General features: G+C 38.7%; 2 protein-coding genes across 2 annotated transcripts; both read right to left on the bottom strand.

Moving 5' to 3' along the window:
• Nucleotides 1–1,487: 1,487 nt before the first annotated feature.
• LOC109859014 (cadherin-related tumor suppressor-like) lies at nt 1,488–7,253 on the bottom strand (the record flags this gene model as incomplete). The annotated part of the gene is made up of 1 exon (XM_020436835.1): nt 1,488–7,253. A coding segment is annotated over exon 1 (5,421 nt), but the record flags the coding sequence as incomplete, so codon positions are not given.
• A 4,874-nt stretch (nt 7,254–12,127) lies between these two features.
• LOC109859017 (rRNA-processing protein FCF1 homolog) lies at nt 12,128–14,209 on the bottom strand. The gene is made up of 5 exons (XM_020436840.1): nt 14,090–14,209; nt 13,547–13,629; nt 13,385–13,456; nt 12,475–12,784; nt 12,128–12,321 (listed from the first exon to the last, which is right to left on the bottom strand). The coding sequence occupies exons 1-5, from the start codon at nt 14,090–14,092 to the stop codon at nt 12,181–12,183; spliced, it is 609 nt and encodes a 202-aa protein (XP_020292429.1). The 5' UTR covers nt 14,093–14,209; the 3' UTR covers nt 12,128–12,180.
• Between the last annotated feature and the right edge of the window lie 784 nt (nt 14,210–14,993).

The raw sequence follows: 14,993 nt of genomic DNA on the forward strand, positions 1-14,993 counted from the left end.
TTTAGGAATTGATATTCAATTCAAAAAACTCGCGCGTAAAAATTTACACGCGAACAAATATATATATATGTATATATATATATATATACGCAGTTTTCCGCACAACATCCTGCGATCGGCTCGTATGACCGTAAATATATTTTGTAGTTTAGTAACGTATCGAGCTTTAATAAGATTTAATTGTTAAAAATATCTAAGTATAGAATATATAATAATATAGAATAATATATATAAAATAATATAGAAGTAAAAAAAAAATATATAGAAATATTAAATGTAACAAATAAAAAGAGAAAAATGAATAACAGGAAAACAATATATCAATATAAGAAATAGGCACATTCAGAGTATGATACTAATATCATACTCTCGGACAAAATAAGTATTGATTGGTATTGATATTTTTTCAAATTTATATAATAAGATTTTATTATACACACATACGCGCGTGTGATCTCAATATTTTACTTTTTATGGTATACGAGTTGTTGGAATAAGATATTAAATATATCGAGCATAACTCGACTTACGAGCTAAGTATTAAAGACAAGATCTCGAGTTGTGAGACACCGTATATAAACGCAAAGTAAAATGCGCGAATTAATTAGGATATGCTTCGTTCTAATAAAACGAGGCAGCCGTATAGCGGTGGCGGTGACGGTGCGGCGCTTTCGTATAAATTTGAAACGCGCCCTGTAATTTGAGAAAACGTCTCGAGTCCTAAGCCCTATTTATGCAGCACTGAACCGGCTGTAAACCGTTCGTATTCACGATACCCGCTTCTCCTCATTCTCCTCCTCCGCATCTCTTCTTTTCTTTTTTTTTTTTCTCCCTACTACAAGAGAAGCTCATTCTTCTCTTCGTGCGCGCGTGTTGTCCTTCCACCTATCGCTCCTCATCTCCCGTGAATCTTTCTCTCCCCTTGCTCCTTTCTGTTTTCTCCTCCTCATACATATATCTCTCTATTACTGACTCTAATTGCATTAAGGGTATTGTTGCGTAACACGAATCTCAGTCGATCGAATTATCGCATGTCTGCGAGCGAAAGACACATGCATACATATGCCACTCTAATTATTGTGTCAACCGAGAATGAGGGGAAGAAATTAACGTGGGGAAATAAAATTAAGAAAAGGTGAACGCGAATAAATATAGTAAGGGTAGAATGCTAAAATTATTGTACAGATTTTCTATTAAAAAAAATAGTGTTTTTACCACGTCGACGAATACAACTCATACTCCATCCTAAGGTGGATTATTTTAGCAATTAAATTATCTCCATTTAAATCTTTCGCTGTGGACACTAATCTGAACTCGCTTGTCGTTCTGAGTCTTATCCGACAATCGAGAAATCACATTACGCGGGGCGAACACGCGGGATGGGGCATTTGCCACACAAAAAGCACCGAATATCTTTCAGGAGCCGACGAAGGAAGGATCATTAATATCATCGAGACGATCAATCAAAAAACCGAGTGTGGACTTACTTTGGTGAACGTTGTACTGGGCCTGGTGCCGCCTATACCTATGGCGTACAGCTCTACCTCGTACCACCGAGCACCGGTTTCGCGATCAAGTTGGGCAGCGGTAGACAGCACGCCGGTCTTCATGTCGACGTCGAACAGCCGCTCAACCTGAGGCCCGTTCCCAGGTCCGCCCCCGCTGGTCACGTTCGTCACGTAATACTCAATCTCGATGTTAGTATGACGGCTACGCGCGCTCACTTGCAAGATACTGGTGCCAACCGGCTCGTTCTCGTAAACGCTGCCCTCGATCTGACTCCGATGTTCCCAGATCGGCTGATCGTCGTTGTTTTCGCCCGGTACGATCAACGTCACATAGGTCTCTGATGAGCGACGGTCTGTTTGGACCGCCTCATCTGTCGCTCTAACACCCACCTGATATTTGAATATCCGTTCAAAAGAACGACTTTCGTTCTTCGAAGTCGATTGTGGGAGTCTCATGGTCAACACACCGGTACTACGGTGAATTTTGAACATGTCCGAATATTTGACGCTGGACCGAAGTAATTCGTATGTCACCAAACCGTTAGTGCTTGAGTCGAGATCGCGAGCAACCAGTTGAGTGATCATAACTTCTTTAGTTAGGGAATGATGACGATTGAAATTCTTGGTATTTAAAGATGGCAACACAACCGCTGACATACTGATAAAGATCGGCGCGTTGTCATTCACATCTTCAACGATCACGATTACCACTTTCTCGGCAGACAGACGAGCACTTGGCGGTTGCGCCTTATCAGTCGCAACCACCACCAGCTTGAAGGTATCTACCTCTTCGCGATCAATCAACTGTAACGTTTGAATCACGCCGGTCGTAGGATCAATATCAAAACGCCGCACTTGATCTTCCGGATCTTGGCTTAGAATTGAGTAGCTAACTTCACCGTTATCGTCCGAATCCGGATCTTCGGCAATAATGGTGACGATGGGTGTTCGCACAGGAATACCTTCACGTATCTGACGTACTATTGCGGTGTTCGGGAACACTGGCGGATTGTCGTTGGTGTCAATTACTTCAACAGTCAGAGTGGTGACCGAGCTCAGCTTTGGATGACCGCCGTCGTTGCAGGTGACATTCAACCTGTGTCGAGGTAATTCTTCGTAATCTAGTGGCTTTTTCAGATATAAAATACCGGTCAACGGGTCGATGTAGAAAGCGTCTTTCTTGTTACCGGCCGATATAGTGAACGTTAACTCGCTATTTGCCCCGAGATCGTTGTCAGTAGCTTTGAATCGCAACAGTTCGGTATTAGTTGGAGTAGTTTCGAGTACGGAGATTTGCGACTTATTGTCAACAAAACGTGGTGTATTGTCGTTCTCGTCGAGCACGTCGATATGAACGGTTGCGCTGGATGATAGACGCGTCTCCAGGCCGGCATCATGTGCCACGACAGTCAGCACATAGGTATCAGATGTTTCACGATCGAGTTCCTTCACTAGCGAGATCTGGCCGGTGGCTTCGTCTATCATAAAATGACCGTGCTGATTGCCGTCCTCCAGCGAGTAGAAAACATCACCATTCAAACCTTCGTCACTATCAGTTGTGTACACTCTCAATAGCTGCGTATCAATTATGGCGCCTTCGCTCACCTGCACTCGATAAGGCAATCGTTGGAATTGCGGCACGTTATCATTGACATCGGTGATGTAGATGGTGACCTTGACGCGGTCACGAAGACGATTAACGCCATTGTCGGTGACAGTAGCCTCCAAATTAATATAGCTGCTGCCGGTGTTTGTTACTAAGAGTTCGCGATCAAACACGCGTAGCGATTTGATAAAACCGTTTTTTGGATCAACTACGAAGTCCTGCTGAGTAGCCGGTAACGAGAATATAAGATCGGCGTTACGACCGACGTCACGATCGGTTGCCAGTAATTTGCCGACGAAAATGTCGGGCGGTTCGTTCTCGCGCAAATGAAAGATGAAACTGCTGTTGGTGAATTCGGGCGCATTGTCATTTTCGTCGATTATATGTACCACTAAAGGAACAACGGAACTCCGTGAGGGACTACCTTGATCACATGCAGTTACCTCGAGCGCGTAATAGTCACGCTCCTCGCGATCAAGCGCGTTTTTCACGTAGAGTTGGCCATCAGGAAAGATCCCGAAACGACCCTCGGCATTGCCATCGGTGATGCTGTATAATATCCTGCTATTAGAGCCAAGGTCTGCGTCGTGAGCCGTCAACGAGAAGAAACGTTCATTGACCGGCGTAGACTCTGGCAGAGAAGTTTCATAACTAGTTAATCGAAAGACCGGCGTATGATCGTTGACGTCTTCAATTGTCACCCTGATCTGATGCTGAGCGGACAATGACGGGCTACCGGAATCGGTTGCCGTTACTTCTAAATAAAGAATCGTGCCGGGTGCCGAACGGATTGGTTTATCTAAATAAATAATACCTGAGTTCTCGGCAACTCTAAACTGCCTATCTGGATTGTGTGTTAGAGAATAAGTGATTCTAGCGTTTGCGCCAGCGTCACGATCTCGGGCTCGAGCCAAACACACTTCTTGACCCACCGCCGCGTTTTCTCGCAGGAAGATCTCATCGCCTCGTTCCTCTTTGGGAAACCGTGGCGAGTTGTCGTTGACATCCAGTACGGTAATGTTGACAGTCGTCTGGCCGTACGCAAGGTTGGCGCGCGCTGATAGTTGCAGACTGTAAGAACTGATACGTTCGCGATCCAGGCAACTGGCAGTACTAATAGTGCCGCTACTCTCGTCGATCTTGAAATTACCCTTCGGGTCGCCGTACACAATAGCATAGCTCACTTTACCGATATTACCATATTCCGAAACATGTACCGTGCCGACATCTCGGTGGAATCCAGACGGTATGGAATCGCAGTCGCCTCGATCTTCGGAAATACGGAATTCGTAGCCGTTGTAGGTGTTGAATTCGAGATGTTCCAAATCCTCTTTGCGAATAATTTCTACCATGGCATTTTTGGCCGCCACTCGGTCACCGGTGTCTTTTGCCGAGATGATTAGCTCGTACAAAGTTTTGTGCGCAGCTCGCAGAGAACCTTGAAGAGCAATTTCACCGGTTTTTTCATCTACTACAAAAAGACCCTCGCCACCGGACTCCAAGGAATATCTCACTTGAGAATTTTCTCGAGCATCGGCATCAGTGGCGGTAACTTTGCCTATCATCGTACCCGGTGGAGCGTTTTCAGAGATGGGCATTAGATATTTCCAGGGGTAGAAAATTGGCGAGTTGTCGTTGACATCCTCCAGTGTTAATAACACGGTTGCAGTTGAAGATTGCACCGGTGTGCCTTGATCCTTCGCTATTACTAGAATTTTATAGTCTGCCACAGTCTCTCGATCCAAATTGGTCACCGTTGTCAACTGACCCGTTAGAGCATCCAATGCAAAAGTTTTAGGATAATCGCGCAAAACACTGGAGTGAAAACTATACGCGACGCTACCGTTGGTACCTTGATCATTGTCGATAGCGCTAAGAGTAGCTACTAGACTGTGAGGTGGAATATTTTCTGATAACGTGACCTCGATGATATTTTCAGAAAAGCGCGGCGCCTCGTCGTTCTCGTCGAGAATTGTCACTTTAAGATGCGTGCTCGCGTACTTGGGATTTGGGCCACCGTCCAACGCTGACACGTATAATTCGATGCTGCCCTGAATCTCGCGATCTAAGGTGGCTACAGTAGTGACTAAACCAGTCTTATTATCCATGGCGAACCAGCCTTGTTCATTGCCCGAACAGACTTCGTAAAAAATTTGTGCATTTAATCCAGAATCTGCGTCCGTAGCTGTGATGCTGGTAACAAAACTACCTATTGGCGCGAGTTCCGACAACACCGCTGAATACTCGCTCTGCTGGAATACCGGCTCATGATCGTTAACATCATTTACATAGATCACAAGGTAAGCGGTCGCTGATCTGGGCGGCGTACCTTTGTCAATTGCGACTATTGTGAGATTGTACTTAGGTATTTCTTCGCGATCCAATCGACCGTTAACTCGCACAACATCAAAGCCCTGTTGCGTGTTGTACAACATGAAGTGGTTTAACTCGTTGCCGCCGCGTATTTCCACGCTGGTCTCACCGTTGAGTCCCTCATCATCGTCCATCACTGCTATTGCTGCAACGTTTGATTCCTTGGGAGCATTTTCATCAACAGTAGCAAAAGTCGCGGTCACTGGCAAATAGCTGAACTTGATCACAGGATCGTGATCGTTCGCGTCCAACAGGTTCACCGTTACGTACGTGCGGCCATCTTGCCTAGGTGAACCATGATCACGGGCGAAGACCGTAATAACACAGCTTTTAGGACAACTGCTGCCAGGAGGTACACAGCTTTGTTGATGACATCTCAATGGTTCTGCCGTCGTAATTGTTCCAGTTTCTGGATCGATCATGAACTTTCTCTCGTTATCCGGCAAATAATATGTTAATTTAGCATTGTCTTCCGAGTCCTTGTCGGTGGCATGCACAGTCAAGACTTTCGTACCGACTGGTGCGCTTTCGTTCAATGTCACTACGTAATCAGTCAGGGGAAATACAGGTGGATTATCGTTTACATCCAACACTGTCACATTAACTAACAGGTAACCCAAGCGCGGTGGTTGGCCGAGGTCTTCCGCACAAATGTTTAAAGAATAAAACTCCACTTGCTCACGATCCAGCTTGCCTGTGGTCTCTAGGTGCAGATATTTTGTCTCACCAGTGGGACTGCCGGTGACTTCCAAACGAAACTTTTCCTCTGTATTACCGTTTACAATAAAATATTTGTCTACCACACCGTTCTTTGGTGTATCTCGATCCGTCGCAGCGTCCAGCAGAAGCTTAGTGCCGGTCACAGCTGATTCCGAGAAGCTCACCGCGATGCTAGGCTCTGGGAATTCCGGACTATTATCGTTAATGTCAGTCACCACAATTCGCACCTCGATTGGATAGGTCGGTTTACTTGACAGCACAACGAAGTCAAACTGATCGCTGCTTAAAGCTTCACGGTCGAGTATCTTGGTTGTTCTTATTTCGCCAGTTTTCGGATCGAAATCAAATTCTTGGGGCGGTTCGTTAATCCTGTAGGTATAAGTATCTTCCATCGGTATCGTGCCGACTACAGTACCCTTGGGCTCGCCCTCTTTGACATCAAAGTTGAATCGTTTGTAGATTGCTCTGCTCTGCATCGCTAGATCCGTCGTCGCGGCGCTGTCCTGCGGCAACATTGGTGACCTTCGTGGCACTAACCGCGTGACCTTTTGAGATAGGTCACCAGAAATAAAATAGTTATCAGACACTGCCGCAGTCGCCACCACCACTGCGTCCTGGCCGACGACCTGGCCGCCATTTTGGTCCACCGCTGACAGGAGTCCCAGGAGCAGGGCCAAGATCATCAATTCCCTTATGATCATCTCTTCTGTCTCGCCGCGACACGCCCACCTGTCTTAGCCAAATCTCGGCTCACGGTGACTCGTCGTCGGCATAAAATCGCGCGGTCCGATTACGTACTACCTGTCGTTCTGCCTCCTCATGGTCGTGACCGACGATAATCCCGTCGTCGTCTTCCGCGTCTATGTATCGGTGCATTGTACGTATCGCGACATTCTTTGAAAATGAAGATTAATCACGCGCAACTACGTGAAACGTTGTCTGTCTACGTCGCATTGTTTCTTCTCATCCAGTTTCTCGATTTGAACATGGGCATCTGAAGGTGGCCAATATACTTATCGTTTTTTTTTTTCTATAAATATTTCTCTATCTTGTTTCCTTTTTTACTTTCTATTTTTTTTCTTTTTTTTTTAAATTCTTTTTTTCTCTCTCTTTTATTCTTTTCTTTATCGAAATTCAAGTGTACACGAAAAGAAACTTTACTCTCGGCAGAGGGGGCAGTGACCCTCCGAGAGCCGCGCCTCGCAAAACGCGCGTCTGCGGATATATTCGTGAGATTCTGCAAACAGAAGAACGAGTTGTTCCGGTCGCTTTTTCGATTTACAATCCAATTTATGATCGAAAGAATATATATCTTCTTCTTTCTTCTTGAAAATTTTTCAGACAGATCTCCTAATTCTTGCGGGGTTCGAAAACATAATACCTACATCACGCGTGTTTAAGAGTTTACATCTTCATTCTGTCATACTGCAATCTCTCTCAATAATAAACCGTTTAAAAAAAAAAAAAAGTGATTCTCGATGACAACAAAGTTGTTTGTTTATTGGCAATAGTTATGTTAAAAAACACTCAGATTCTTAATAATCTATGATTTTATTATCAGCCTGTATTAAGCTCGGTAAAACTTGTAACGTAAACACTACACAGAAACGAGAACACATCAGATTCAAATGCACGGAACACATAACAAAATCACGATTTACAATGTGTACATATTTTCGCAGTCACCGATTAACAATAACAATTCGATCGAACAGATTTAGCGGGGCCTCGCCTCGGAGAATGGGAATTCAAATTCGCGAATCACTCTCGAGTTTGCAACTTCGTCGGACTCGCGCTGATAACGCTATCTTTTACGAAAATCGTCAAGAAAATCCACGCGATCGCGATGCAATGCTTGTGCTCGGAGATTCACCGTAGAGCGATCTCACGAGTATAACACAACTGGATTTGTGCGCGTGCGCTTCTCGGAACAGGCGTTATCAGGAGATGAAGATAAATTCTAAGCGCGGAGTATGATCGACAATATGAGAAGAGAGGAAAAAATAAATGGAATAAAGGAAAAATAACGAAAACGCGAGGGGGCTCCAAAATAAGCGCGACATAAGGCCCCCAAAAGAACGCGGAACGCGACCGTGTGGAGAAGAATATCTCTTTCGCGAAGACTGACCTGACTCGACTGAATCGAGCCGGTCCCAGAACCTCACCTCTGCCGGGAGAAGCATTCTTCTCGGGCTGGTTGACGCCGTCCTTCTCTGATCCATCGGGCCCCAACTCTAATCTCTCTTTCTTGCTCTTACTCCATCTCTTACCTTCCTCCCGATCAACCCGCGCGGGGCCTATCAATATCACCTTCTCTGTCCTTCGTTTCATGAAACGTAGTTTCACCGCACTCTACAATAATCTCGTTTGCTCTTTCTATCAACATTGCTTTGTCTCTTTCTTTCTCCCTTTCGTGTCAAGAAACGTTCAAACTTCTGTCTTTGTTGCTCTCTCTTTCCCCGAGCGCTCAGTTTCTTCGCTCTCTTACTTCAGTTCTCTTTCCCACCTTCTCTCTTACCTGTTTCCCGTTTCTCACCCTCCCACCCTTTTCACCATACCATTGCTTATCGGCCTTATAGGCTTCTTCGTCTGTTCTTTCTCCTTCTCTTTTACTCACTCTCTCACGCGTTTGGAGCAGCGGGCCCCCGTTCTGCCACTCCTCTCCTTTCCCTCTAACGTCTCACCTCTCTTCAGCCCTTCCTCCTCGCCATCTTCCACGCGCGATTCTTCCTTCGACTCACCTCGCGCATCCCGCCGTCGTCTCGCTGAGATATTCTCCCTTTTGCCCTCGAGGAACGAGCAATGCGGAGGCTCAGGTATGCAATATGGCCGCCGCGCGCTGAAGTTCCGTGCGACGAGGACGTTGCCCATCGATAGGAACGAGAAAGACATAGTGAGAACAAGAGAGACGTCGAGTGGACCAGAGAGAAAGAGAGAGAGAGAGAGAAGAAAAAACGAAAGAGAAAGAGCAAATGTACGGAGATCACAACGAGAGAAAGAAGGACAAAGAAGAAAGATGAATAATATGTGGAAGAGAAGAGACAATATTTGGAAGGGTAGACGGGGAAACACCCTTAGACTTGAAAGGGTGCAGATTGCCACATGAAAAGGCACGGAAACGTCAAAACGATGATAAAGAGAAAACACAAAAAGAGAAGAGAAGAAATATCTCGGAATACGGACCCATGACCTGTAGATATATGCAGGCCTATATAGTTACATTTATAGCTGATCCGTTATCGCGATCGAACGTCTCGCGTTCGATCCTTTCGGACCTCTCTTTTCCTCCGTAAGATTTGCAATAATTATTTGATTAAAAAAAAAAAAAAAAACAAAAAAACAATTTACTTCACTTACAAAGATGTTGTTAAAATACTTTGTTACACGGCACAAAGTTTCGAAGTTTTATCAATGTTCACCGTTTGATTTTTGACTCTAAACATTCAAACAACTACAATATGTAAGATTTTACAATTTATATTATTATATTGAGAACATCCACACCACCATCATCTTCTGAATGGCGTGATTTTGTTTATCTTTTTAATTTTTTATGTTCACCGAAGATGACTCAAGTAAGAGTCGAAACGTTTGCGTGCGTTACTTATATTGCATTATGCATTATACGTTTTTTGATATTATAATTAAATAAATACAAAGATCTTCTATTTAGCTCGTAACAGACCTTCTTTTTATATTTAATTTTATTATTGGTTTTATCAATGTATTCTTATCTTATGATAGGAAAACATTTATGAAATTGATGTGACAAAATTTTGCATGAAAATTGTGATTTGCAATTATGTAGATATATATTTTGAAAAATAGATGTCAAAATATTGATCTTTTATAAAAATATTAGTAACTGTTTGCAAAATTAATCTCCAAATATTAACTATTTCGACAAAACAATAACGATATGGCGAATCATCTTACAATTAGCAGTATAGTTGCAAAATTAAGTTCAAAAAGAAATTGTTTAATAAGTGAGAAAAAAATTTCAGCTATGTGATGTTTAAAATATGTAGAATTTAAATTGTATATAGAAATCAACTTAATTATTTACTTAATTATTTATATATTTTGAGAAATAGATAAAAAATATTGATTTTTTATGAAATATTTGTTACTGTTTGTAAACTTGATTTTCAAATACTATTTTGGCAAAACACTAACGATATGGCGAATCATCTTAGCAGTATGTTTGCAAAATTAAATTTAAAAAAGAAATTGTTCAATAATTGAGAAAAAGATTTCAGCTATGTGATGTTTTTAAAACATGTAGAAATATAATTGCATACGAAGAAATCAAATTAATTCGTGTATATACTTATGGAAATGCATAACGACTCTTTTCTATAAATTTTTGACAAATATTATTTACAAAATTTTATTTTGACAAAACTGTTGCGCGTTATGGCGAATCATCTTAGTGCATTCTTGCAAAATCGTCGTCGTTCGTGATGCCATTTTTGTGCAATATTTTCACAATTTCGGGGCCTATTGGGGTACGGTTTGTGATTTATAATAATTTAAAGCGCCTGGCACTGTTTAATTGATAACTAAACTACGCGTGCTCTGATCGATAGCGATTATTTATAGATAATGAAAAAGAAATTTTTTATTCAGACTTTGTGTAAATAAAAACTGGCATCTTTTGTGATATCAAACATTATTTATATTAAAAAAAGAAGATGTAATTGATAAAAAATATTTTATGATTATATTTTCAAATCAATTTCTCTTTTCTTTCCTTCTTCAACTTTTTTACTTTTCTTTCTCTTATAGTTTTCTTACGACTTTTCTATGTCATACCGTTGATGTTTTTTTTTTTTTAATCTAATTTAGTGAGTACGATTATTTTGCAAAGATACGTATATTAGTTGGTACTTTGATAAGCCGGCCGATTTACGTGCATGAAACAGACCGGTCCCTCCTTCGGCGCTTTCCTTCTCTATTCTTTACTTCCCTTTCGTCGGAACAAGCGACGCTTCGAGTTGATTCTCGCGTTACATGGATTTAGATAAAAGTAAAAGAAACATTCTTTTGAGTTGAAGAAACATGTCTGTCTTCAAACGATGTGCAACATAACGTTAAATTGGTCGTATAAACGCTTGATTAATTTGCTGAGTTTTCTTTCTAATAACGCTACGCGTATATGCTATTTGTTCTGCAATATTAGAAAAATAATAATAATTTAAGAAGAAATCTTGTTATTTATCCAGATATAGAAAAGCTGTGACACTTCTAACAAATAAAAAAAATTTATCAATTACATTAATCTTCATATATGTATATCTCGAATTCTTTCAATCTTGAAGATCGTGATACGTAAATCCTACCAGACAAGTTTTACTACGTAGTGACATTAAAATATATATGTAGAATACAGCTCGTTACATATAAATTATATAAAAGTAAAACTTTTTCTGCAAATGTTAAAAGAGAAAATGTGACTTTTTTTATAATAATATGAATTCTATACATATGGTTTAAACTTATCTGCAAATAGAATATTATATCTTATTGTCAACAAACAAAAGAAATAATCAACAAAAAATTATTTAAAAAACGCAAAATGTTCATAAATATTATAAATAATAATCTTCATAAATATATAAGTGTAAAACAATAAATAAAAGAAATAGTAAAAATGTTCTAGATCGGGAATCGATCTCGTGAAACTTGCAGCGACATCTTGTGTTTGATTCTTAAACCTTTACTTTTTCTTACCTTGTTACCATAAGAGTCTTTAGATCTTTATTTTAATTTTTTTTTTGACTAAAAGAAAGATAAATGTTTTATAATTTTTAAAATCATACAAATGGTTGTATAAATTTTTATCATTTTCCAAAAAAATAAATATGTGCAATTAATATGTAATAAATTTATTTTATTTTATATATACAAAATGTTATGTTTAAAATGTAATAAAAACATAATTATTACAAAAAAGATCTAAATAAAGTAAAACTACTTAGGTGCGCCATATGCATCTGGCATTCGTTCTATTGTGTATTTGTGCTGAGATATGTACATTATTGGTACACCCGGTATTTTTCGTATTCTTCTTTTGAGATCTTTGTCGTTAGTTGCCACTATATAACACTTGTGCTGAAATAACGTAATTTTCTTAGTGTACTGTTTTTTAGCTAATAAATAATAAGTAAATTTATATTATTACTATATCCAATGCAAATAAAAGCATTTGTTAATATACAATAAGATATTGTAAGATAATAACATGCAATAAGATACTGTACTTACTTGTGTCACTCTATTTACTAGACAGTCGTCTGCATATGTTCCTTTATGCAGACATTTTAATCTCTCAAATCGTGGGTCTTTGATGATTCTCAATGCTAATTTATACTTTTGTCCAAGCTTCTCTAATTCACCCATCACACAGTCTGTGATATAAGGTGTACATTTTGCATAAAGACATTCTATCATATTTTGTACAATATCTAATTTGTTTTTAATAGACAAGTTGATAAAATTTGTGTCTATTAAAATATGATACGGTGGTCCAAGCTGCATGTTATATTGAAAAAACAATGCTGATGATTGCTGTGGTCTAGAAATATATATAAATTACATAATTCAAACATTTTTTAAAAACATAATATAAAAAATTGAAGCAATAACACTGTTGTTGGAATGTATATATTAAAATCCGTTTATTAACAATTAATAGTAAATAGCATGAACGCTTTCGACCCTTGTATTAGGTCCTTTTCAAATGCATTTCTACAATNAATGAACGTATAATTACAATTGATGAAGTACAATTAATAAAATTAATACAATAAAATAAATTTCAAAAGATAATAATATATAATAATATATATAATATATATAATATATAATCATCATTACATAAAAAATTGATTCTATTTTTAAGCTAAACTACTTTTTCAAGTAAAGTAATGTAATAATCAAGTTTAATATAATAAACTGGCTTAAAAGAATTAAATCAAAAGTCAAACAATCTATCTCAGTATAATTAATATAAATAAATCTTTTTAATTTATCATGTCTTTTAACTCCTAACGGTCTGTAATTTGATTATGGAATCTTTATGATTTAAAACTATTTTTATTAAAAATAATTTAAAACAAAAAACAGAAAAAATAAACTATATACATATGTATAAAATATAAGTAACATTACTTACGTTCTTGTAATCTTTATTTTAGATAGATCTTCCTTTGGAGCTTTCTTCGATGGCAATCGTCTCTCTGGTTTTCTGTTAAACATATTTGTTTTACTTTCTATTTTTATCATTCATAAATATAAAATAACAATTTGCTAAACAAAATATATATAAAACACTTACAATCGTGAATCACTCAGACTGATCATCTTCTTCATCTGGGCAAATCTTTGTGTTACAACTCTACGTGTCCTTTTATTTTTTCCCTATATAGAAAATATAAATATTTTAACAAAAATTGTATTAATGTCAGTGTATTATGTATGTATTTATAGTATATATATATTTATAGTTATATGTGTACATATTTATAGTTACTGTTTTGAACTCAGTTTTTAATCACACAGTATCCAATTTTTGATTAGTTTGTTAAAAAAATATTATAGTAAGGTTTTGGTCATAAAAATTAGTCTGAAAGGAAGTATATGGATGTCGGAATAAGTACTTCGCCAAAATTGTTTTCTGATTACTTTTTATGACCAAAAACTTACTATAATATTTTTTTAACAAACTGATCAAAAATTGGATACTGATTAAAAACTGGGTCCATGACGGTATATCTATAAAAGATCAAAATATAACTACAATCTTTTGAAACTAAACCATTAAATATTTTTATTATTGGTTAAAAAATGTATTCTTAAATTATACAACAAAACGTTTTACCATTATTATAATATAGTCTCAATGCACGATACACAATATATGAATATGTGTATTCTCTTTAAACATGTGTATCCTTCAAAGATTAGAAGAGATTATTATTTATTTAGGTTAGTTTGGTGCATGGTAGAAAGACAAAGGTATGCTCGTACGCAGTTTTTCGACTGCGCATGTCATAAAGCCTATGTCACACTACGGATTAGGATTGAGATTGGATTGCAATTTGGCCAATTAGAGCAAAGATCACTAAACTTAGGATTGGTTTTCTTTCTTCTGATTGGTCTAATTTCAATCCAATCTCAATCCCAATTCGTAGTGTGTCATAGGCTTAAGTGCGTTCAGACAACTCAACAGTTGCACAACGGTTGAGAGATAATCACTTCTGATTGGATCATACTTTTGGAACCGCTTCAGATTTTGAAGAATAGCCCTATCATAAGTAATAATCTCTCAACCGTTGAGTTGTCTGAACGCACTCATATACTACAGATAAATGGGTGCGTTCAGACAACTCAACGGTTGAGAGATCATCACTTATGATAGGACTATTCTTCAAAATCTGAAGCGGTTCCAAAAGTACGATCCAATCAGAAGTGATTATCTCTCAACCGTTGTGCAACTGTTGAGTTGTCTGAACGCACCCAATGATGATAATTAAGATGCGCGATTAAGCATAAAACGGACCGCCACCATTTGCACCTGTGAAGCTAGTAATAACTGCAAATTCGGTAGCCTGCACTGACAGCCAATTTTTTCACTTCTAGATAAGTTTTCGAAAACTATATCTAGAAGATATCTCCCAAAATTGGTTCTCCTTATTGGTTCTCAGAGGAATTTATCCAGAGGATAGCTATCGAGAGGTATGAAGAAATCGGCCGTGAGTGCGACTTTTTTTTATTAAAAAAGT

This window comes from Pseudomyrmex gracilis, unplaced genomic scaffold (assembly GCF_002006095.1).
Source record: "Pseudomyrmex gracilis isolate BER0280 unplaced genomic scaffold, ASM200609v1 scaffold_234, whole genome shotgun sequence".
Classification (NCBI taxonomy): domain Eukaryota; kingdom Metazoa; phylum Arthropoda; class Insecta; order Hymenoptera; family Formicidae; genus Pseudomyrmex; species Pseudomyrmex gracilis.

Excerpts from the sequence above, each read along its gene's own strand:
- LOC109859017 (XM_020436840.1), bottom strand. Across the intron at positions 13,457-13,546 it reads AGTCTGAGTGATTCACGATT|AAAACCAGAGAGACGATTGC; the intron begins GTAAGTGTTTTA and ends TATGTTTAACAG. Across the intron at positions 12,322-12,474 it reads TAGTAAATAGAGTGACACAA|CACAAGTGTTATATAGTGGC; the intron begins GTAAGTACAGTA and ends ACGTTATTTCAG.